The following is a 25,058-nucleotide window of genomic DNA, read 5'->3' as shown; positions in this document are numbered from 1 at the left end:
CAAAGTTTTGGTGTTACTGTTTTACTTTCCCTTCATTAGAGCAAAGCCCTTGGTCTTTTGAAGTGGAACTTAAATCCTCTCCAGGAGATGGTTTTTTAGTATTATTAATTTTTTAATTTTTTTTTGGTGCATAAAAGTTAAAAATCATAAGCATTTTGTAAGAATTTTTCATCCCCTTTTTATCTTATAATTTCTTCACCTCCATTTAATTTTTATTCTTCTAGAAAGGCATGAATGAGAGAATTCTGTAATTTGTAAAATGGAAAGATGGAGTTTTTAACATAACAAAAAATTTCAAAATTTTTAGATGATCTAAAAAAAATAAAAATTAAAATGAGAGATGGAAGCGGTAGAAAAAATTTTGGTTGATGATTTTTTGAAAATTGATTTCAAGAAACAAGAGAAGAGAGAAAAGAAAAATCGCATATACACTAATACGCATGGCTCATTTGGTGCTTCCCATATCCAGGGTCTCCCTCTCTCTCTACTTTTTCTGCTTCCCATATCCAGGGTCTCCCTTTCTCTCTCTACTTTTTCTCTCCCCTCTCTCCAGCCCTCAGCGACCCCTTCGCTCTCTCCATCTGTTTGCTCCCTACCCCCTCATCTGATTGCTCCCTACCCCCTCCCATGGGAGTGGGGAGGTGCCGATTCCCGCCTTTCACCGCTTAATAAATTTTACGTATTGTAAATAGTTACTCAGTGGGTGAGTTTTTACGACCTTTTTTTTGCTTTTTTTTTTTTAATTGTTTTGTTAGATCTGCTCCTGTTAGGCTTGTTTCTGGCTTGACGGGGTAGATTTGCTTTTCATCTCCGGTTAGATTTCTGATCTATGTCGGATTTTGTTATCCCCGCCTCTATGTGGGTTTTGTTGTCCCAGCCTCTTATTCGGGGTTTAGGGGATTCCCGTCGGCGGCATCTTGCGAATGCAATCTTGGAGCAGTTGCCTTGACGATACCCTGACTCGTGAGTCACTTCAGTTGCTGCTTTCCTTCCTTGATGGTTTCCGCTGTTATATTGTTTCTCAGCAAATCTGGAGCCCGTTCTTTAGTTTTTTCTTTTATTGCTTCATGATTTGTTTGTTTTTGTACGGCCATTTATGACGCTCTTTGTAGATGTCATATGGCTTTTTTCTTATTGTTAGGATTAAATAAATAAATAATAATAATAATAATAATAATAATAATAATAATAATTTGGTGCTTCCCATAAGCACGATATAGAGATCCGCTCTTTAAAATTAGATATATTTATAACATAAAACAATATTACAAAAACCTCTTGCAGAACTTTTTTATTTTTATTTTTTTGTTTTCTTTTACATGAGAACGTTTGAAAAAAAAAAAAAAAAAACAAAATTAAGAAAAAAAAAAGAAAAGAGTTTGATTTGTAATTATGAAAATAATTTTTATTTTCAAAAACTAAAAAATTATATAAAAAAATTTCGTTTGGTTCAATTTTTTTAAAATTATTTTATAAAAATTCAGTTATAAAAATGTCTATTTTTCAGAAAATTATAAATTCTAATAATAATTTTTAAAATTTTTGAAAACTATTTTCAGAATTATTTTTTTAAAAAAAATTCTATTATCACCCACACCTCTAAAAATAGAAAAATAAAATTAAAATAGTGCGCAGCTGAGCTACCAGAACTCGTAATAAAATTACTCCATTCAATTATAGGGTTTATTATAAATACCAATACGTGCTCGGTTCGGTTGTGATGTCCGGTTCTACACTTCAACTCGATAATTGTTGATAGATAGAGCGGTACGAAATATAACGCTCCAGTAATTAAGGATGTCATTTCTACCGGACGAGCTTTGGAGACGAATATTAGAGATTGGAGTCCAAAACCCTAATTCAGTACTGACCTTCAAAGATCTCTGTTGCCTTTCCATCTCTTGCAGACGCCTCGATCGATTGTCCAGCGATGATCTTCTCTGGTCCGTTTTACTCTCTTCTGATTTCCCTCAAACCCAAGATTCATCACGTTCTTCTTCTACCTCATCATCATCAACCAATTCTTCATCCAAGACCCTCTATAAGATCAGGTAAACAACTTTTCTCTCTCTCTCTCTCTCTCTCTATACTTATATATATTTTTATTTATTCGAAAATTCTGTTTTGTTTGATTTTTTTATTGTGTGATTGAATTGGGGTTTACTGATTGATTGTGAAATGCTGTTTGAATTTTTTTGAACAATATTCAATTAGGTTTGAGATAGAAAGAGAACGAAAACGGTTAGTCCATCGAAGGGCTGTTTTCAGAATAGAGAGTCAGATTCTCGAGCACTCCAGGAAACTTCGACAGATACGGGTTCGGCTAGCAGAAGAGAGTGAGAAAATGAAGACTGCAGTCGCAGAGTTATCAAATTTACACAAAGTCAGGTAATGATTATTATTATAACATTTTTTTTGCATTTTTTTTTTTTTTTTTTGCATTTTTTCTATGTGGATCATCGTTAATATGCAGTTTTTATTGTTGTAGCTATATAAAATACTTGGTAATTAATTTAGAATTTTTTCTAGAGCTTTTAATTTATACATGGTTGATATGGAGTGATATGTTTAAAATTGAAATGTTAGAAAAAAAAAAATTATGCTCTCTGTTGGTGGATTTTGAAGTTCAGTGGTGAAGAAAATGGGAAGAGGGCATCCAATAGCTTTGTGTTCTTTGTCCTTTTCTCCATGAAATTGACGAAAACAAAAGAAAATAAATTTTGGAAATTTTGGGTCTCCAAATTTTTTTTTTTTGTTTTGAAAAACTCACATCAACTAATGAAATCTAAGACATTCTCCCTGCCTTTGGCATCCATGAACCGAATAGCCTTTTTCCTATATGAATGGGTTGGCCAACTGAATTGCATATAGCATTATAAATTATATCTGTTATTTGAAAATCGATTGCGTCTCAAAATAAATGGTTCCTATAAATTTATGTATGTTGTTTAGAAGATCAGGAACTTTCCAGCTCAATGATGAGATTTTATATTTGGTTTGATCCCATCAGGCAAGCTTCAGTGGCATTGAAAGTGTGGCAGCCAGAATTTATACGTGGTAGGCAAAAACAAATAGTTGAGCAGTGTGCTGTGCCTGCTGATTCTCGAATAAATGCGCTTGAGATGGAACTTAGGCTTTGTAAGCAGCAGAGTGTAGTATTCAATAAGAATTATGTAAGAGTGAATGTATTGTTGTATGGTAGGATGCTTCGTTCACCAAGTTTAGTGGAAAGTTTTATATAATATCTATGATGCTTGTATATGATGCAGAGAGATGAAAAGAAAAGGCTTGATGCAGCAAAGGAACAGTTGGAGTCGTTAAAGTATCACCCATTACGAGATTTTAACTTGACTAGTGGAGGGATTGGTGAATGTGGCATCAAGAAAAGAAAGTTGAAAAAATGCGTAGACTGTGTAAGGTTCTGATGTCCTCTATATTATGCAGTAAATTTTTGTTTGTTTGCTGTATTTTTTCACTACCTTGTTGTTGGTGAAGAAAAGCATCAAGGATGCTTTTAAGGACTGAAACTGTTTTTTTTTTTTGGAGAACCTTGCCTCGAATCAGAATCTTCTTTTAGTAACTACATAATCTTTTGAGAAAGCATTAAATTTGGATGAAAGCTCAGCATTAGTAAATATGGTGGGAAGGGAAAAAAGAAGAAGGTGATATTGAAGTGATACCAGATGAGTGCAGGAAATAACTTTCCCGTGACCCTTTATACCAAGCCGGTGTGTGATATCTTCAGGAAACTTGGATTTATGCTGCCTACTGATGGTTTAAGGTGGGTTTTCACTGTGGAAACCTTGTAGAATAGGGTTCCAATAGGCAGAAGAAAGATAGTGGGGTTCTAAAATAAAAAGAAGGTTAGAAATGGCTTGGTCTTAGAAGTGTGAAAGTTTGCAGGTATTGTAAAAAAGTTGTGCGAGAAAAGATTGATCAGGGCAGAAAGGATTTTTTTGGGTTTTTCTTACTAGACTAAACACCAAAGTTTGGGAACTGTCTTAGGATTGATCTGTGCTGGTTATGTTGAGTTTTGGGACTGAAATAGGGTCTGTGTTTCTCATGCGAATTTCAACTTGATTATATAGCTGAACCAAGTATTTAACATTTTAAGTTTTTTGGTTAATCAATGTCTAACATGTTTCAGAGGAAAATAGCTAATCTTTTTACCATAATCTCTATGGCTTCATTTGGCTAGATGAAAATAGCGAGAAAGGAAAAGAAATGGAAATCTTTTTAAGGGAAAATAAATTTCCATAACCACCTAGTTATCTCATAAACTTTCCTCAAAAAATAATAATAATAATAATAATAATAATAAACACAAGAAACTTATCAAAATAATAATAATAATAATAATAGTAAACACAAGAACTTGTACAAAATTAATTTTTTAGATTCTTTATTGCTTTTATTCCTTAAAGAAGACCAAATATATATATTTGGTAAAAAAAATTATTTACAATAATAGTGAGGAGGTAAATGATCCAATCCTTTACCGACACATTATCTTTAGTTAGATATACATATCACTTCCATAATCCAGAAAAAAATTAGTCACCTTTTATTCTTTTTTATTTTTATTTAATATATTGACAAATAAAAATGATGTGTCAGTATAATAAGATTGGGCCACGTGTGGTCAAAAGAGAGTACCTACTCACTGGTGAGGACCTAAGGATTGTCCAAAAAATCTTTGGACCTATTATCCTTTTTAATAAAATAAGGGAAATTTACCTACCCACCGGTGAGGACCTGAGTATTGTCCAAAAATTCTCATGGTGTGTTGAGTTGTTCTGTGGAAACTGCACCGGTCAATTTCATATTTACTGAGTAATATAGAAAATGAGTCTGTCTTATGTTTTCAAAGAATTATATGGTCTTATGTTTTCAAATAATTATATGGTCTTTTGTTTATGGGATTGAAGATTTCAATTCTTGAGCTCAATTTTACCCCACTGGATGGGTTTTATGGTGGTGGTTTCTCCACACTTCAGTATATTATTTGTTCAAAGGGTAGCAAATACTGTCGACTTAAAAAATCATATCATCGGTGAGAGCCTGAAACGCTCCAAACGTCTGCCTCAACGCCTCTTCTTTCTCTCTACTGGACTTCACTTGCATAGACCCTCATTTTATTTTTGTTTTTATTTTTTATTTGTATTTTATATATATATATATATATATGTTTGGTAGTCCAACGACCATAACACTCTTCCGAGAGGAAGCTTGGACTGCACTTTTGTTTATCTTCATCTTTTGTTGTCTTCATTGTTTGCCTCAACGCCTCTTCTTTCTCTTTACCCTTATTTTACTTTTGTTTTTTATTTTTTTATTTGTATTATATATATACATGTGTGTGTGTGTGTTTGGTAGTCCAACGACCATAACACTCTTCTGAGAAGAAGCTTGGACTGCACTTGTGTTAATCTTCATCTTTTGTTGTCTTCATTGTGTTTGGCAATCCAACGACCTGGAGGCTCTCCCTTGTGTAATTTTGCTGTGAGATGAAATTTAATGTTTGAATTGTTCTGCCTTCAACCTTTTCATTTTAGCAGTGCTTTTATGTATTCAAATCCTGAATCTTAGCTAAGGTTACGTGAATTTTACCATTTTCACGAAATCTTTAATCTCTCCATCTTTTTTTTTTTTTTTCAATTATTATTGTTTTCTGCCATCTTCATGTGTTTCTTTTGGATGCAAAAAGAAATTAGTAAACTTGTTATTGTTTTTTGGCCCAGCTCATATGAAACAAGGCAAAACATCATATGGATAGGTTGCCTAATGGAAGAATTTAGTACGACCTTTTCTCAATATCCCCTGGTGTGCACATTGTGAGCGGATGCTGGACTTGTACTAGGTCCATGTTCTGCCTTGAAGCGTGCGGTCCAAACAAGTATAATTGCTGACGGTGGTATCTAACAGTTTCAAGTTGATGACGGGGTTTCTGACAGTCTTTGTTTCAGGCTAAGACGTCAGGGAGAGCTCTGACGGGAAAGAGAAATAAAGTCGTTTAGTTTGATTATCAACCTATTCTATTTCGGATCGAAGATGTATACATGTATTTGTAATATAGAGGATGGATCGTGAAGTGGTGAGAGTGTTGGTTATGTCATTCCCTCCTTTACTGTAATGAAACTTATGCAAGTACCCAAGAACGTGGTAGTAGGGATAAACGGGCTGCTTAGCCTGGTCCCCCACCCGGTTTGAACTTTATCTGACCGATCCTGGCTGGTCATAAACACGTAAATGAAGGCCAAAGATTGTGGTGCAGTTCATCCTCATGTCACATTTAAGCTTTTTGTATCATATCTGTGCTTTTATGGTGAGCCTGAATCGTCCACTCGTAAGGCCTTTCTAGAACTGTTTTAAAGTGATTCCTATTTATAATGGTTATATAATAGAACTGTTTTGAAGGCCAAAGATTGTGGTGCAGTTCATCCTCATGTCACATTTAAGCTTTCTGTATCATGTCTGTGCTTTTATGGTGAGCCTGAATCGTCCACTCGTAAGGCCATTCTAGAACTGTTTTAAAGTGATTCCTTTTTATAATGGTTATATAATAGAACTGTTTTGAAGCCCAAAGATTGTGGTGCAGTTCATCTTCTTCTTCTTTTTTTTTTTTTTTTTTGGGGTTTAAAACAATTCAGGTAGAATTAGCATCTTGTGTCAATATTACATCACTTTGTATAATGCTTATATAATATAACTATGCCTGGCTTTTAATCGTATGATGTGCGTTTGGATGTTTGAGTTATAAAGTTTTATGACACTTTGTAGCTAGTCTGTATTATTTGCTACACCTCAATCTTTCAAAGGAAACAATTACATTTACAGTTTCTGGATTAAGTCTTTCTGGGTATAAGCTCATAAGTCATTACTTGTCTTAAAACTAGGTGAACTGAAACATTTGTGCGAAATCAACTAAAGAACAAAATTGTTAATATAAAAGACATTTTTCTAAAATTAGTTTTTTTTTATTATTTTAAATGAGCTTTTATAAAACAATTCTTAAAAACTAATCCAAGTAGATTTTCGTATTTTTGTATTTTTAATTGTCAAAAAATTGAACCAAACAAGAGTCTTTACGTTCTTGGAATTTTTCAACTGGTCAAATGATATCAAATCTGCCAAGTTTATCTTCTTCAGGGAAAGATTGCCCAAGGTTGTGAGTCGATATCAAATTATTTTAGTTTTGAATCATATTGTTGAGTTCTAGAGCCACTCTGGGAAGAGTCTGCACTTTGGCATAGAGGAATAAAATGAAGTAGGAATGGAATGAATCAAAAAATGGAATGAGAATGGAATGATCATTCCCATTCTCTTGTTTGGTTATTGATGGGTTAAAATACTATACATGTACACATATATATGTGGCAAACATATATTTTCTTTCTCTTCTTCTCTCTTCCAAACACTTCCTGAATTTGAAAACTAAGGAGAGAATATCAGATTCCGGCTAATTTCGGATTGGTCATCGATCTACTTCAATGGATGCAAATCGCCGGCTCCTATTAGATTGATCATCGACTTGAATGACTAATTTTGAGCTGATTTCGGATTGGTTGTTGATCGCCTTCAATAGGTTGATTTGGTCTTCAATGACCTTCAAGCAAAGCAATTTTTAGTACTCCGTATTTTCTAAGTGGGAATAGAATGTTTATTCCCCTCGTAAAGTGGAATGATTTTGATGAAATGATCATTCTTCAAAAATGGTGAAAATGAGCATTCTATCTTTAAAATTACTTTCTAAACAAAAGAATGAAATTGAAAGTGTTTCATTCCATTTTATTTCATTTCATTTTTATCTACCAAACTAGCCCTTGTCGTGGTCGGGAGGTGTCATATATTGACCACCTATGTACAACTAGATACAGTAAATGGTAAAGAAGTTGATTTAGTTCACTGATTGAGTAAACAGTGACTTACAATAAGTGGAGTAGGTCAATCATTCATTTGATTGTAGATAGATGAGTTGTAATCCCAAATACATGGAGCATTGCTTATGCAATGAGCTATAAAGTGTTTGCATGTTCTGGTAGTAAATTCTTGAGAGAAAGAGAGAGATTAATTTATTAGTCATTATGGTTTATATGTACGACCCTATCAACATTCTCTCCCGGAGTACCCTAAGGTGTGGATCTAACAGTGCAAAAAATCGTCACATCACTCATTTATCATAACAGATAAAATCTAAACTTTATCATTTCAAATAGTGAAGTTTCAAGATAAATGTGATGAATTTGCACTGCTAATACTGCCAAAAAAAAATGTGTAACATGCAGAATTTTGATCCCAGTACTAATATGGTAAAATGTTGGGAGAACTAAGACATTTTGTTCATTCTTTGTTGGCTGCATGTGTGTTTGTAGCTTTTGGTGCGTCTTAACTTCATATATCAAACCATTTAATAAACGAGCCCGAATTCTCTACAATGTCATACTGTATCGAACGATTCATAACACATACATGTGAATGCGATTACACATGTATTATATATGTATATGTTGTGAGCCGTTTTATGTAGTATGGTACCCGTACTTATTCAGCACGGAATCTCAACACCTAATAAACAAATAAACATACTAGATAAGATATTCGGAAAGCAGAGACTATAGTTGAGAAATCCTACATTAGGTGATATTTGAGCTACTATGCAGTGAACCTAAACAAATTCAACCCCTCTTTTGACTTTGGTCCTTAACTGCAATATTGACTGTTTGTTTACATAGGGTTTGTAAGCTGGCATGGTGACTCAGCTAGGTAGATTAATGGGTGAAAAAGTGCTTCCCTCTTCAAGTCACCTTGTATATAAGCACTCATCATGCTTGTTCGTGTCATTCTAGAGAGAGAGAGAAAGATGGGGAGGCCTCCTTGCTGTGATAAAGTTGGTGTCAAGAAAGGTCCATGGACTCCTGAAGAAGACATCATCTTAGTCTCCTACATCCAACAACATGGTCCTGGAAATTGGAGATCAGTGCCTGCAAACACTGGTAAGTACTTAATATCTCGTTTTTCAATATTGCAGCCTTTGAATTCGCCATTATCAATCAAAATTCCATCTCGGATTTTGCAGTACTCTCTGAATTTTTTTATTTTTCTATATTTTTGGTTTTGAATCTTGGCTCTAATGAATAGAATCTTCTTTAATTTGTTACTATGAAAAAAAGGGTTGTTAAGGTGCAGCAAAAGTTGCAGACTTAGGTGGACTAACTACCTCCGGCCGGGAATCAAGCGAGGCAACTTCACTCCTCACGAAGAAGGGATGATCGTCCACTTGCAAGCTTTATTGGGTAACAAGTAATCTTCACAAATCTATATCCATTCTCTCTCTATATATATGTGTATATATATTTCACATTTACCAATTCAATCCATTACAAGAATTCATATAAATATAATATCCCTTTCACCTTTGAATATATTAGATCTCTCTCAACTGATATTATGGCCTTAAATAGAGCGAAATGAAAACATAGGATTCATATAGCCGATCGTTGTTATTCTGTTGTTGTCTTCGTCTCTCTTTATATATAATCACTTTTTTTTTTTTTATCTCAACTTGTGGGCAGATGGGCAGCTATAGCTTCTTACCTCCCACAAAGAACAGACAATGATATAAAGAACTATTGGAACACACACTTGAAGAAGAAAATGAGAAGATTTCAATCAGCTTTAGATCCTCACATGGCATCAGATGATAATTCAACTAGCCATCACTTTGTATCCAAAAGCTACAGAGCAAGTACTATTGACGAGAAGATTTTAGATGTCACAAGTAATGCCTCAACTACTTCCACATATGCCTCGAGCACAGAGAATATTTCAAGACTCTTAGAGGGTTGGATGAGATCTACACCAAAGACTACTAATCTTTCCATGATCAATATTGGAGCTAAAGAGAAAGTAGTAAACGAGGATAGAATTGGAAATTCTGAGGCAACAACCTCGCTTCTGTGTCACACCCAACAGAAAGCCGAGCAAGAAGAAGATGATGATTTATTCTCTAGTGAAGAATTTGAATCTATAGCTGGTTGGGAGAAGTACTTGTCAAGTGATTCTACTCTGAAAGGATCTCAAACTGCTGCGACGACCGGTGAAAAAATGCATCTTATGCATGAGAGGAAGCAAAGATCAGATCATAATAATCCTCCATTTTCATTTCTTGAGAAATGGCTCTTGGATGAGAGTAGTGCTGGTCAAGCAGAAGAGATGATTGAATCCCCTCCAACATTCTGAAAAATTCAGATTATATGTATGTATATATATATCTAGGTGCATCACATAGTGTATGTCTTGTATACGTGTTGAAAAGTTAAAAGACGGACTTTACATTTGATATTATTCTACTCGATCTATCTTCGGGTTTGTCAGCTCTATATGTTTGACCATTTTAGTAGTTTTTTTTTTTTTTTTTCCCTTGAAAGTTGGGATTTCCTTGCAAAATGTAATTTCAGTGATGATACTGAAAGAATTATGTGAACTAAGCTTTAGTTTGTCGCTTTGTCTCTCTACCTTTTGGTTTATTTCATTCTATTTGGTCTGTGTGTTAATTCTTGACCGAAAAAAGGCAATTTAATGCAGTTAATTGTTGATGATTTAAATAACTCCTAATACAGCAGTTGCATGTCCATTTCACCGGATGTGGGTCAGATTCAGACCCAAGATAAATGCCGTCTGACCACACCAATCAATAGGAACATTTAAATTTTGAAAGCTCCACTTTATGTATGTAGAGTGAGCAATAGTTGGAAGTAACTAAAAATCAGTTCAACATTATAAAAATATAAACAAATTCATCACTATACACACACGATATTTTTATGTAAAATTACATACATCTGAGTATCTGAGTCGTGCACTAAACTACATTTTTTTTAATTCATTACTTTAAGTGTGTGTGTGTGTGTATATATATACATGCACTCAATCCTTTTCATACAAGGGTATATATGCACTCAATCCTTTTCTTACAAGGTATATTTAAATAGTGTCACGAAAGTCTTGCAACCAAATAGGGTAAATAGTTGCTTCATTTGTGATATCTTTTTCTTCAAACATTGAAGAAACATGTGATCTCAATTTGACCTTTTGGTGTGGGAAGCTCAAATGATGGTCCCATTCCCATATATGGCTACCATGCAAAATTTTCACATGATATATGTATATAGATTTGGGTTTAACCTTTTGTGCAGTAAAAATAAATAAATAAATAACCATGATAAGTAGATATATGTATAATGTATTTAGACTTTTTAAAAAATAATAATAATAATTTTTTAAACTCAAGGCAAATAAATATATATATAAAAAAAAAAAAAATTAAAAGACGTGGAAATACAGTGAAAATTGAGTCAACGACTCAAAATATACCAAAATTGTATAGGAATTAGCGTGAGAAAAAGTGCTGGAGTACTCATGAATTCAGTGGAAGTCAAATGAAAGCATTTTGCCTACAAGAGAAGGTGTTGGACTAATAAATTAGCGGTCTTAGCATCCGCGTTTTCCTTTCCCTCCTTTTGGGGGTAAAATATAACTTTCATTTCACAAGTCCCATTAAAGTTTTCTTGTTCACGACTTCGGATATAAATCTGTAACATATATATATATATATATGTATAACACTTTTGTCCATTCACAAGTTAATTTAACGTTGTATGATCCTCTCCGTGATTAACTCGATACATTATTGCACTTTCATTTGACACTTGTAATGATAAATAGTTAGTCTTATCGTAATCTTTTCTCAAACTATCAAAATTTGTAAAACTATTATACTTCGATGATACAAATTACTGGTATTTGTACCTTTGGAATAAAAATTGCAATTGAATTGCAATGGTATGCTTATTTATTTGTAACAATTAATATGGTGTTTGGCTCATGCTGCAAGAAATGGTTTTATGATTACTATCATTGGCTAAATGTATCAAAAGTAGCAACAGCAGTACTAATAGTAAATGGATTCGCCACTAGGGACATAACAGTGTTGGTAAGGATTCGAGAAATAAGACTTTAAGATCTCGCTTTCTAATCGCATTTCTGACTTGAATAGTGGGTATGTTATGAAACCAATACGCTTAAGAAAAAAAAAAAAAATAGTAAATGGATTCTGAATCTGGCTTTTGGGTATTAAAAAAAAATGGTATGTGCTTAAGAGATGGGTTCATGTAATGTCTATCTTGGTAATTTTATCAGAGATTGGAGAGGTTTATGGATAGGGGAGGACTATTCTTGTATGGGGTATAGCCATGGGAACAAAAAAAATGTGATGGACCAATATCTATAAATTTAGCTTTATCAATTTGTTTCTTGAAACATAAAAGAATGTACGAGTTCAACCTACTTAATAGTCTTAGGGTATGGACCATGACAAGTAGGGTTTTCTATCAGTATGATGCATAATGTTCCCCTGAGCTTTGATATCCTATTCTTTGTGTATATTTTTGTAATAACGGTCATTCAAATTTGATGTCTTGAATTTGAAATTGAAAGGAAAAATAGTTTAACACTGATTCGATACTCTCAAATATGACAGAATATAAATTAACACGAAAATTTCATGATATTACAGCTAACATGGTATTTTACAATTCAATTCAGGAAGATGTATATTTAAAGTCAAAATATTTCTACGGATTATATGAAGAAAAAAAGTAACCAAATACATCCAATATTTTGTGATTCGGTGATATCTTTTCATTTTTTCGTAAGGATTGATGAGCGTTCAAATTCCAAAGGAAAAAAAATGAGTGCGTGAGATCACCCATTACATCACTTCCCCCACTTTACAATAAACTCCACCAAACATTTGATTGCTTGGCATGTGAAATAAGGGCCACCCATATGGGTTATGAACCTCATGAATAGTCCTCTTCTATTTGCCAAAAAAGAAAACATTGAGATCAATAGACAGCTAGCCTCTCTCTCTACTCACTTTAATGTGAAATGACAGGTGGCGCTTCATGGAAAATCCACAAAAAAAAAATTAATAATAATAAATAAAAATTATGACCTACCCATATGGGTAAAATGAGAAATAAGTCAATATATGAGTATTGATCCCCACGACTTTGAATGCAATTTAAATTCTTTCACATCTTGAAACCCCATTTAATGTAGTCTCTGTTTATAGCTATATAATATATATATATATATATATATATATATATATATATAGTATATTTTACAATATTTTAAAAAGTGAAATGGGAGGGTTACTATCTATAAGTACACTGCATTTAAGCGATATGCTCAGTGGCCTTCTTATTAGGCTAACTAGTATTTGAGCCACCGGTGAGAAAATGGACGAAAATCTTTTACGTGATATAATTTACTCCGTCAGCTGAATTTTGTTCAACAAATATAGTAAAACTTTTATGTATAAAGGAGTCTTCATTCCTATGCCATCTGTTGTAGGAAACATCACTTTCGTGGAAAAAAGTTCAATGAAAATGAATTATATATTGCATTTGGTAGCATAAAAATTGGCGTCTTAACAATTAAAATTTGAACCATTATTGTTTTCTTCTGATTCTAAAATGTGAATTCCAGTTTATGTGGCTCTCCTCTTTGTAATAAAAAATTCTAAAATATTCGATCATGACTATTCACAAATTATGGTGAAACTCATAGCAGTTTGTAATGAGATTCACTGCAGTCTGTGAATAATCAATTCAACTTCGATTGTGAGATAATGAATCACAGCTCTTTTGTTATTATATATAGCATTCAATCAGTGAATTGAATTAAATTGGTGGGAAAATATATATTGAACTAGTTTCTAAGCAAATGAAACTCACTCGTTCAATGACTATAGCTGACTCGGTTCATTAAGTGCATCAATATTCTTGTTAAATTTTTTTTAAAAAATATGTAAACTTCTATAGTTTCAATCTTAAATCAGGGTCCGGTAAAATAAATTAATAATAATAATTTAACTGAGCATTAATTGGGTTAGCCCATCAGGGTCCAACTCATTCATGGCCATAATAGGCCGGTACGCACTTATATGTATGAATGATCTAGTGTGTGGCCCATTAGAGTTCTTGCAGAAGGTCCACAAGCCCAATCGCACACAATTGACTACTCATTTGGGCACATCTTCAACAATGTGTACCCACTGCACATGCAGGTGGTATTAAAGTTGACATAAGCAACTCAAAATGTACTTGGAACCTTCGTTGTTGGCTTGAGAAACTCGAGAAATTATTGTATCAATTTAATCATTGGTCCCAACCAATTATTATTAGTCAACACACAAACAAAAGGTTAAATAAAGTTAACACAAAGTTCATTCATTTCTATGCGTATCAACTCCGTGGATTGGGACCATGTAATACTTTCTGGTGAAAACTCGGCCTTTACCCACTTCGAGGCGCTCCTGGCCAATAATGTGGGGTCCTCTGGTATGATTAGTATCAATCTATGACATTTTTGGGCCCAATTTGATTAAGCCTGAAAAACTCCTATAATAGGTGCCAATTTCAGCCCAATTAAACTATTCAATTCCTCAAGCTAAGTTGAGTTTTGAACTTTTGGCCCAACGTCAACCCAACTGATGACCTAAATCCCCCAGAAAGTTGGAAATTACACCAGAGAAAAAGCACATAATCAGGCTGGGCCTAGCTTCAGTCTAATCCAAACAGTCTCTGAAAAAATTATTGGAAGTAAAGAGGGGTGAATGATATAGCTAAATTTACGTGTAAACAATATATTACATTTCGACAATAATATTTTGACGTATCATCCCAAATGCACCACCAAACCACAGAAATTGTGGTTCTCACATACTTTACCCAAAAACTGAATAACTTAATGAAGCATTATATGCAGCCGTAAAAAACTTCTTCCTCTAAGGATCATTCACTTGCGACATAGTGGAAAACTACTTTGACATCTTACTCTCTACTGCTTCCTTGAGTTTCCTCCCCAGTGCAAATGCCAGAGGAGGAGGGACAGCATTTCCAATCTGCCTGTGCTTGTGCAGAATGTTACCAGCAAATTTATAGCTATCCGGGAATCCCTGCATTGATGGGTTGAAATCAAAAGTCAAGAATTATCTAATAATTTCACATAAAAGATGGATTTTTATGCAAAACCTTATTGCGAGGGCATTATGTTTAGTTGTAACAATCTAGCTGATTAATGTTGATCAACAGTCTATTGTACAAGTGATCTATAGAAATAATCACATTCCCAAAGTAAAATGACTGCATTTGTTTCTCTTCCCCATTTTTATTCATATACTTGAATTTATTTGATGATTCCCAATTCCGCATATCATTTTCCTCATTAATGCCCAACTTCCTGATAATCTTGCTTCAAATAAATCCAAGTTTAAAATGTGAAAGCATGGTTCCAAGCTATTGATGATGCTATCATGCTAATGAAGTCATTAAACCAATTATGGAAACAAAACTTACTTGAGAACGGGCACATTCTCGAACTGTAAGAATCCTGTTCTGCTCGGGGTGAAAGCACATGCCCACCTTACCCATTGGTTGGGGGTCCGTAATGGAAGTTGGGAAATTCCCCTCCCAATCCAGCCTTCCAAATAGCCCCTTCCACTGATTGTGCCTCTTGGCTGTATTTGGTAGGCACCATGGTATCAAGTCAACCACTTGCCCAGTAGACAATTTAACCTGCATTTCATTTTAATTAATCATAGACAAACAATTTAATATGAAATAATTAACTTCATTAAATATCAGTTGCTTAAAAACATCCACACAAATATTTGCATTTACACACACATACAAAGGGAAAATAATGTATTATGCTGATACCTTCTCTTCTGGAAGGTCATGCCAATCTGCACCTGCACGCTTTGGAATTCTCTGACACCGAATGAGATTAAGCTCATTCATTTCTTTTGATATATGGTCAGACAAGACCATCATGTTCCCCCGAATTTTCTTTTGAAACCAAGAGACAGCATCACCTTGATACTGCATACCAAAATTAAGATAGTAAGATTTGCACAAATGTGGACAAAAATCAATTGCAGAAGCCAAGTCTTGAACAAGTAGTTTTTTTCTTTTTTATGTCTAAGCAAATAACTAATAATTTATGCACCTCTAAGTTAGTCTTAGACGCCCCATTGCCAACAGCAGGTAGATCTCCTATTGTATCTCTAACAGTTATCGAACGAAATGGGGCTCCAGTTGAAGTACTTCGTACAGCTGCATACTGCAAATTTCCTGATAATGTGATTTTCAACTCTGGCGCAGCAAAGACATGCATGGGCTCTGGCCACTCTGGGAGAGTCTCTTCCGGAGATGCTGCCCATATAAACGCTCTCTTCCTAGACTGAGAAACTCCAAATGCTCCAGCTTCAAGGATACCAAACCTCACCTGAATACAAGAAAACCAGTTGAATTTATATATTTCTCAGAACTAAACATTATGAGTTCATAACTTTATTCTCATAGGTTATGTAGCATCCTACCTGATAACCCATCTCAAGAAGAGAAGCTAGAGTTAAACGGAATGTCTGTCCTTTGTTGAAAGACACAAAATTCCTCACATTCTCAAGGAGGAAGAACTTTGGCCTAAAGTAATCAGCAAAGGATAAGAATGCCAAAATCATCTCACACTGAACTTTACTCCAGGAGCTTTGGTTAAACCTGTTCATTCCTGAGAAACCCTGTAAAAGAAACATGTTCTTGTATTTAACAAAAATTCTCGAGGTTTTAAAATCCCAGAGGTGAATAGGAGAAGGCCAGAAGCTTAACAAACCTGGCATGGAGGCCCCCCATTGATAAAATCCACTTGTCCTGGCAGAGGTAAATTATTGACCTCCATCTCACCTAGTGCTGCAGCTAATTCAGCAGCCTCTGCAGTTGAAATACAGTCATCTGCATCCCCACACTTCCCCATGACAGCCCTGCATTAGAACCCATTTATGGATCATTACAAATGAGTTAGTGAGTGACAGCAATACACACGCACACACACATATAGAGAGAGAGAGAGGGGTCTACAAACCAACTCACCTTAGAATCACATTGCAATTATTAATAAACATCAATGAATCTGGGTGATTAAGTTTAAATGCATCTCCAGCAGCCTCTTCATATTCAATTGCCCACTTGGTAGTTGTGACACCTGCAAAGTTGCAAGCAGCAAATGGGCCAATCAGCAAAATCATTAAAAACAAATATGACCATATGCTTAATGTCTACTAAATTAACAGGTAGATAAGGAAGGTTACCAGACTGCTCCAATCCCTCTGACAAACCACCACAACCAGCAAAAATATCTAAAGTTGCCAAGCGGTTCTCAAATGATTCTTTTGGTTTCTCAACTAAATCATTTTCCCCTTCTTTACACTTTCCTTTTTTCTTTCTAGATGTGGCATCATCATTTACCTTCCCAGTTGAGTACCTTAATTTGACGTGAGATGGCATCTATTCACAAATGGAATTTTATGAGATTTAGAATCCAATAGGACAATGATTTTTAGAGAATGCAAGATATGGTCAAAGAAAATTATTTGCAGATAGAAAAGGCTTATGAAATGATGGCATAAGTTGATTGTGCCTCAAATGAATTAACAAGGAATGATCATAATGAACTATTGGACAGGGGAGTCAAAATCAATTACCTGCTTGAGGGATCCCTTAGAAGGATCATATAGATATTCACAAAAGAAAATATGTTCAAAGATTGCAGAGACATCATATGATGGAAGATCATGCTTCTTTCTGACTTCGCATCTCCCTTCTATTGTCTCAACAGACACATCGTGTGTTTCTTCGCTATAATACACCTGTGGATACCAGCCGCAAGAACTCTTATGAGTGCAAGTGCTTACAAAATCATACATGAGAGAAATGCAAAGTTTATATCACCAACACATTAGTTATGACAACCAAAGTCAAAACAGGATTACTGCAAAGTGCATGTTAACATATTATGAAGAGCAATATGTTCTTATTTTTATCATTTGGAAGTACCCCCTACCTCTCGAATATCAGAACAGTATGCCTTCTCAACCGAAATGTCCTCTGGTCTGTAAAACCTTCTCACTTTAACCTGGGTAGAATTTGTTTCAGCTTGTTTCGGTGTCTTGGGAACAACAATTTCAAGCAATTGACATACAATATAAGCCTTTAATCCCACATTTCTCCCACCCTTAAAGGTTCCATTCTCCATCCTTTCTGCGGCGAAGTGATGGGCACTCACATAGACAAAATCATGAATGGAATACTCAGTTCCCTTGTATATAAAACTGGTCTTCCGTGCATTCACACTAAAAAGTTCCTTTTCACTCTCAGCTTTCTTCAATTTGCAAGAGTGGCACATACCAGATCCAAGACCCATAGCATCAAAGGGAAGGCTGAAGAAAGCACCTCTCTCAGGCCAATACAAGCTTTTACAGTAATATTCAATTGGTAATCCTTTTTTCTTCCTCTCTTCTGCTCTTGCTTTATCAATTTTATCAGCCTTCTCATTATCTTTCCTGTACTGATGTCCCCAAGGGATCGATTTTATATTCATAACAATCTTTTCTTTAACATCCTCCAATTCAAATTCCATGCATTCATTTGTCAAAAAAACCTCCCTCTCATTGGCTGTGTTTCCAAGAACAGTCTGGGATCCTCGTTGCATCATTCTTCCATGAAACATTTTGCATTCATCCAACGTTTCAAACATGCATTCCACAAAATATATGCTGTGAAGTTCTTCTGATTCAACAACTTCTACAAAAACAGCATCCCCCACAGCAATCACATCTCCACGGACAACAGCTCTTCTGTAAAGAGCCTCACCAGAAGATCTTTTGCCCACAGACTCCCCATCCCATCTAATTTCTTTTCTCGTTGAGCATGATTTAATTCGTCTGGATGCTGAAGGAGGTGTATGGATTTTCTCGGGAACTAATAATTTCTCCTCTGCATCCCCCTCCTCAATGTCTTCTTGATCTTCAACTTCTTCTTCTTCTTCTTCTTCTTTCACTTCACAACTAGCTCCATTTTTTGAATCCTCCGGAGAGTAATTTGAATAGTACTCCCCCCAGATTCTGTTGATAAGCTTTGTTGTTGTTGCCTGCATAGCCTTCCTCTTCGATACCACAGGTGCTATTCCTGCTCTAGGATTTAAGTTTGTTTCATTCCTCTCCACAACCTTCCTCTTCTTCACTAGCCATTTGGTATGGTGCCTCTCTTCCATTTTTTTTGTAAGACCAATCACAAAGGCACTTTTCTTAATCATTTCATCAGGAAATTCTGAAAACTGTTGCAATATTATTTGCCCATGAACAACAACGTATCTCTCCACAGATGCTGGATCAGATGAAATGTAAGCAGGAAAACGCTTTTCAAATTCAGACACTTTCTTGACAATATCTGAAAAAGAAAGGCGTGATACTCTGCTCTGCTCCTTCAACAATGTAATGATGCTAATTGCAAGCCTCGCTGTTTTTAGAACTGGTTCATACCATGGAGTGTATTGCTTTGATGGCTTGCCAAGCCTATACCTGTAGAAATGAACAAAAAATAAATATTATTAATCCATAATGCAAAAAGGTCTTAACAAAATTCTGAGCTGTGGGTGAATAGTTTCACACCCATAACTAGTTCATGAAAGAAATAAATTATAAATAACAGCAATTATGAATGATTTTATCAGTATAGTTAATATCTCAAACTGCTCTAAACGGATTGACAACAAAAGTGGATGTTTTTCTCTATGATGCTTTCCTTTTTTCTCTATAAAATTTACTCTTAGAAGTGTTACAACATATCATCAGATGTCCCAAGTGATTCCCACTTTATGATATTGAACTTGACAATTAAATGGAGAAGACAAATTAATCAGAAAACTAATCAGCAAGCTGCCTTAAATCTGTTATAAAAAGTGGCAAAATTAAAAAGAGACAAAATCCATAATATCACTTTGGTATTGAGAATAGATGTGCATACCAAGCCATATCAGTTCGGATTGATATGAAAACCATTGAGGATCCAAACTCAATCACCCATTCCTTTATTGGGCTCAAGTAAATTGGAATCCCGTCCACGTCAGGTGTTCCTGAACCACTTGATGAAGACTGGCCAGAATCGTTGTCAAGACAGAAACCCGTTCCATCATCAGCAGTCATAACCCCCGAGCCAAATATGGTAACATCAATTTCAGCACACTGCTTCATTGGAAGAAGCTCCAAGGAAATCAGCCTCAAGTCTGAGTCATATAGAGACCAATTGTGAAGCATGCTTCGTGGCAGTTCATCAGTATTACATATATCACTATCGCTGTCAAATACTATATACTCATCTGTTTCCTGATTGGATGTCTTGTAATATGCAGGCAGAGGATAGTCATTTGCAATCTCATCTTCATTAATCTTTATGTAGAATTTGTTTGACAAAGAGGCTAAACCCTGATTTTTCTTTTGCTTCATTGAACGCCAGTTCTCCTCCTCCTGCAACAATCTCGCCAATTTTACATCTTCATCTTCCTCCATTGCATAAGTTGATGAACCAGATTGGTTCATTTTTTTTGCTCCATCACCGATTTTTGGACCAATTGTCAAACTTCCACCTGAAGATGCTGTTTTTGCCTGTGCAAAATCCACACGCTTCGTACTCTCATCTCTAAGGGCAGAAAGAACGGGCAATTCTACAAATTGCTGATCATTCTTCTTGGATGTCTCATCCAATCCTATTAGTTGGTTATAGATGAACTCACCCTGAGAAATAACAAAATCCTTGATAGACATTCCACCTGAGAAGCACTTGTTTCCACTCATTGCACGGACAACCCCAGCAAGCAACTCATCAAGATTCAAGTCAGGATTCCCTCCAGAAGATTTTGAAAGTTTCTTGTATACCTCAATGCAGGCATAAGCCTTTGCAAAGAAGTGATCATAAAACTTCTTATAGCTTCCTGAGGGCTTGACACAATCATAATCAGCAATATCAGTTGACACCCAAATCACTGGAGATCCATCTTCATAACCGGAGATTGCCCATTCTTCTATCCTCCCAAAGCCTTCACATCTAAAACCATTTTGTTTTTCTTTGTCAGCATTTTCATCAAGAGGCAATATGAGACCAGAGATAAAAACATCATCAACTTCCAGCATTTCAAAGGGTTGTGGGAGACCACTTGAATCGTGAAAGATGAAATCTGTGAGTCTTCTACATGGCCTACCATCGTCTTGACCAGCAGTCATCCCTACAGCTACAGCCTCCTCATCTATCAACTGGTCCTTCTTTGTTTCAATAACTGAAGACTTTTTAGATATACGAACAGATTTCTCCTTGAAATCCATACAGGCAGCAGCACGTTTTGGCATTTTGTGAGAGCTAGCAGACTCCTCACAGCTATCAGACGCATTTCTCTTCCTTCCTTTTCGATTCTTTGCTGCTGCTTTTTCAGTCACTTTGCTTTTGTTCTTCTTCACTCCTATGACAAAGGACTAGTGAAAATCAGGTTGAATAAAAGGGGGCTTGAGTTTTATCAAGGAAACCTAGAAAAAGCCCACATAGAATACCAAATTCCAAAAAACCAATCAATTAAGGCAATCAGTTCATCCAAGGAGGACATGAACGAGGCATGACCAGTTATTAAAGAGATCACTGCTATATACAACCACACAAAATGACAAAAGGCTAACAAATGACAGAGATGAAACCTTCAAAAACTAATCATGTTCATAAGGTGTAATGTTCAATAACATGATAATTTGAGTGTCAAAATATACCATTCTGAGTATAATATTGTAAAGATTTATTCTTGAAACATGACTTCTCATTGATTAATGAAAATATATCCAATGTTTCATTTATATATATGATAAAAAAGTTTGCAAAAAATTCAAGGCTTATACTTAATAACGTATAAGACAGTGTGATGTTCTAATGATTGTCAACTCTCAGTCCCTTCAAATATTTTGGTGGGGGGAATACTTTTGCTCCCACTAATATAGACGCCGTGAAAAAAATGGTATTAGATGATAAAAACTGTGGAGAATTTTTCTGTTTATTCTAGAGGCGGCAAAAGAAAGCATGAGTAAATGTTAAGTTTAATCTAATGCACCTTTAAAACAACATTACACTTTCTGTCAATAAGATATGTTTAAAATTAACACATCTGAGAAAAAGAAACAAAATCAAAGCCACTCCAAGTGTGCACATACCATGTTTACTGTATGTCATTTGTATCACATCATTAAAAAAAACAATTAAGACAGGGTACCAAGAATAGCTATCAAATTAGCTCTAAAGCATACTGAAACATATGTATCATATTCCATATTGAAAGATAAAGACTTCTGTGATGTTGAATATAACGGAAAGAAAAAAATTACAGAAAAAAGTATATACAAGGGAAGGCCTCACCATATCAACTCAGAAATCACAAGATCAAGCTTAGGAAATCATAAAATTTGATATGGACAATGCAAAATGACATTAAATTGGAAAACAGATCATCAGCATGTAGCTGTAGCAGTTAGGCATAGGACACACATCACCCCTTACCAAATCACAACTACAAAACAAGGGCATCTGATTGATAACTCTAATGCAGAGACAAGGTTTCCTCAGTGACTAATAAGCTTATACTAACTCTACTTGAAAACAAAATGGTCTAAGAAGAACCCAAATTTTGGTTTCCTATCCTTCCCCTCCTTCTTGACAACAATAAAGCTGAAATGATGATAAGGTTTATACAGAAGAACCGAGTTTTATTTCCAAAACAGCATGAAAATTAAAAAGGAAAAATCAGCATACAAAATTTTTATGTTGACCTTTTCATTTCTTTGGCGGCCAACCTTCCCAGCTAAAAAGGAAATACATAAAATTCATACACACAAACACATAGCACACTTATATCAATCAAATCTCCATTTTGACTTTTAAGTAGAAAATGGAAAAAATATCCTGAACTCGAATAAATTAGTAAGATGAGTTTAATATGATGCTTTACATTAAATTGGGTACCCAAAAACCTAAAATTCAAAATAATTTGATTTCTATTTCTTCTATTCCTACTATTTATCCACATCAAAACAACACCACATAGAAATGGTGAAGTAGCTGAAAGTGAAAACCAAATCACATAATTTTAAACAATGAGAAAATGTGTGTGTGTGTGTGTGTGAATGCATGAATACAGTCGGATAAAATCCAATACATATCCGTTTCTAGAAACCCTAAGTCTAATGTACATAAACATGAGTATTTATGTATATATTGAAGGAATTACCTCCTTTAGGAGCCGTCGTATCTAAGAGAGTTGCAGATCCCATTTTTGCAGTGAAAGATTAATCCAGATCAGACAACAGCTCCAAATTCAAGAAATAAGGCAAAACAATCACAGATTTTTTAAGAAAATGTAGCAATCCGATAAATATAGATATAGAGAGAGGAAAGAGAAGGGACTTGGAAGAAGCAACTTGGTCTGTAACTCTCTCCACTGTGTCTTATTCACTTGGCTCTCTTTATTTAAACTTGAAAACACCAAATAGCTTTGCAAGCGGGAAAGCATTTTCAAGGTTTGGCGCCACCCGCCCACTAAAATATGTCCGGCCGAAAATTTATCTTCTAGGTCAAACGGGCTTATCCCACCTAATTTATACAGGAACGGAAGCAAGAGCGTGAGCGGGACGGAAGTAGAAATGATGAGACACTAGTTAAAAGGAATTGTGTAATTTAGATCTGAAGTAAAAATGGCTTTGCGGATTTAAACGAGCGGATTTAAACGAGTAGAGTCTGAGTAAAATTAGAACACACTTGTTAAAAAGAATTGTGTAATTTAGATCTTCATTAAAATAATAAAGTAAAAATAATTTTACAGATTTGTGTCGTGTCAACACTAACGGATGTAAAAAATTATGTGAGGGAGACACTTATATAGTGAGACAATTTTATAATTTTATTAAGTATATATAATATAAAACAAAAACAAAAAAAATCAGCATGCCGACATTTAACCCACAATAGATCTTATTTTATTTTATTTTTTCATTTGGATTTGCAATTCACTCCAATTAATTGGTGTGGATTAAATTGATTTAACGTTCAAATATTCAGGAAATCTGAATCACCCATTTTATAGAATTGGAGGAGGAAGGATTGAAGCTCTTATAAATTCATTTGACGGCTAGCATCTTCCTCCATCTTATGAGCCCATGAGCCACTTTTGTGCAACTAGGGTGAGTTGGGTGGGTTGAGGATCAACCTAGGTTCAGCCCATTGTATGTCTAAAATTTTGAACTCGGGTTTAATCCGAGTATAGAAATCAGGTTAAAAATTGGGATAGCTTCAACTTAGATTAAACCAACACGTAAAGATTTTAAAAATTGAATATAAATATATAAAACATTATAAACAATTTAAAAAAAAAAAAAAAATTTCTTCAAAATATTAATATGCAAGAAATCAATAATTAAAGAAAAACAAACTTATAAATAATATATTGATGACCAGTATAATGTATATATAAATAATACTTTAAAATTATATAAATGTATAAAAGTAAATTCAGATTCGTAATGGGATTTGGTTGTGGACACCTCAATCAAACCCAGCGTGGCCATTCCTAACTCTAAAGAAAAAAATTGTCCAAACTCGTGAAAAATTGGATTCGACTCACGCTGCATTCTAACTGGCACAAATTTCACCCCTGCCCAAAAAAAGTGAAGAACAAGGAAAGGAGAAGCATCTTCCCTAGTCCTTTTACATTTTACCCCATTGTAAAAAATTGTATAATAGTCAAATCACACATTACTATTTCCTTTTATTTCTTATTTATTTATCATGCAGTCAATATGGAGGATATTATTATTTTCTCTAATAAGTGTACTTATTTCATCTTTCCTTTATAAATTTTCTTTCATTTTTTGTTGTCATTTATACTTAGATAACACATAAATGTGAGAGGGACTCTTAATTCTTATCCCTCAAAAGAGAGCTGTGATACACTATTCAACATTTAGATGTGTCTAACTTTGAGAATATAAGCGGAGTGTGAGCCCCACCTTAACGTGTCCCGGGGTGTGGGCCCGATGTCTGAAGTCGGACGCAGAATCATTTCCCTCCTAAAAA

General features: G+C 34.7%; 3 protein-coding genes across 4 annotated transcripts; 2 read left to right on the top strand and 1 right to left on the bottom strand.

The window, feature by feature from the left end:
• Window positions 1–1,691: 1,691 nt before the first annotated feature.
• LOC132293693 (F-box protein SKIP24) lies at window positions 1,692–6,731 on the top strand. Of its 2 annotated transcripts, none has more exons than XM_059791263.1 (5): window positions 1,692–2,051; window positions 2,215–2,388; window positions 3,011–3,173; window positions 3,270–3,418; window positions 5,742–6,731. In XM_059791263.1, the coding sequence occupies exons 1-5, from the start codon at window positions 1,798–1,800 to the stop codon at window positions 5,836–5,838; spliced, it is 837 nt and encodes a 278-aa protein (XP_059647246.1). In that variant the 5' UTR covers window positions 1,692–1,797; the 3' UTR covers window positions 5,839–6,731. The 2 variants fall into 2 exon arrangements, with proteins under 2 accessions (XP_059647246.1, XP_059647247.1); XM_059791264.1 differs by having other exon boundaries at window positions 1,695–2,051; window positions 3,270–3,413.
• A 1,988-nt stretch (window positions 6,732–8,719) lies between these two features.
• Window positions 8,720–10,514, top strand: LOC132293692 (transcription factor MYB60-like). The gene is made up of 3 exons (XM_059791262.1): window positions 8,720–8,993; window positions 9,171–9,300; window positions 9,573–10,514. Exons 1-3 carry the CDS (start codon window positions 8,825–8,827, stop codon window positions 10,237–10,239), a joined length of 966 nt encoding a protein of 321 aa, XP_059647245.1. The 5' UTR covers window positions 8,720–8,824; the 3' UTR covers window positions 10,240–10,514.
• Window positions 10,515–14,678: 4,164 nt separating this feature from the next.
• Window positions 14,679–23,599, bottom strand: LOC132293691 (DNA (cytosine-5)-methyltransferase 1). The gene is made up of 12 exons (XM_059791261.1): window positions 23,218–23,599; window positions 19,929–21,414; window positions 17,968–19,483; window positions 17,609–17,773; window positions 17,216–17,411; window positions 16,998–17,109; window positions 16,741–16,888; window positions 16,451–16,648; window positions 16,078–16,356; window positions 15,789–15,950; window positions 15,426–15,644; window positions 14,679–15,025 (listed from the first exon to the last, which is right to left on the bottom strand). Exons 1-12 carry the CDS (start codon window positions 23,258–23,260, stop codon window positions 14,888–14,890), a joined length of 4,662 nt encoding a protein of 1,553 aa, XP_059647244.1. The 5' UTR covers window positions 23,261–23,599; the 3' UTR covers window positions 14,679–14,887.
• Window positions 23,600–25,058: the final 1,459 nt, after the last annotated feature.

The sequence above is a fragment of the Cornus florida genome, unplaced genomic scaffold (assembly GCF_030987335.1).
Source record: "Cornus florida cultivar Cherokee Brave unplaced genomic scaffold, ASM3098733v1 CherokeeBrave_3.0.0_Hap2_Chr02, whole genome shotgun sequence".
NCBI classification, from domain to species: Eukaryota; Viridiplantae; Streptophyta; class Magnoliopsida; order Cornales; family Cornaceae; genus Cornus; species Cornus florida.
Note: the sequence above shows the minus strand (reverse complement) of the source record. Positions and strands in the feature narration are given on the sequence as shown.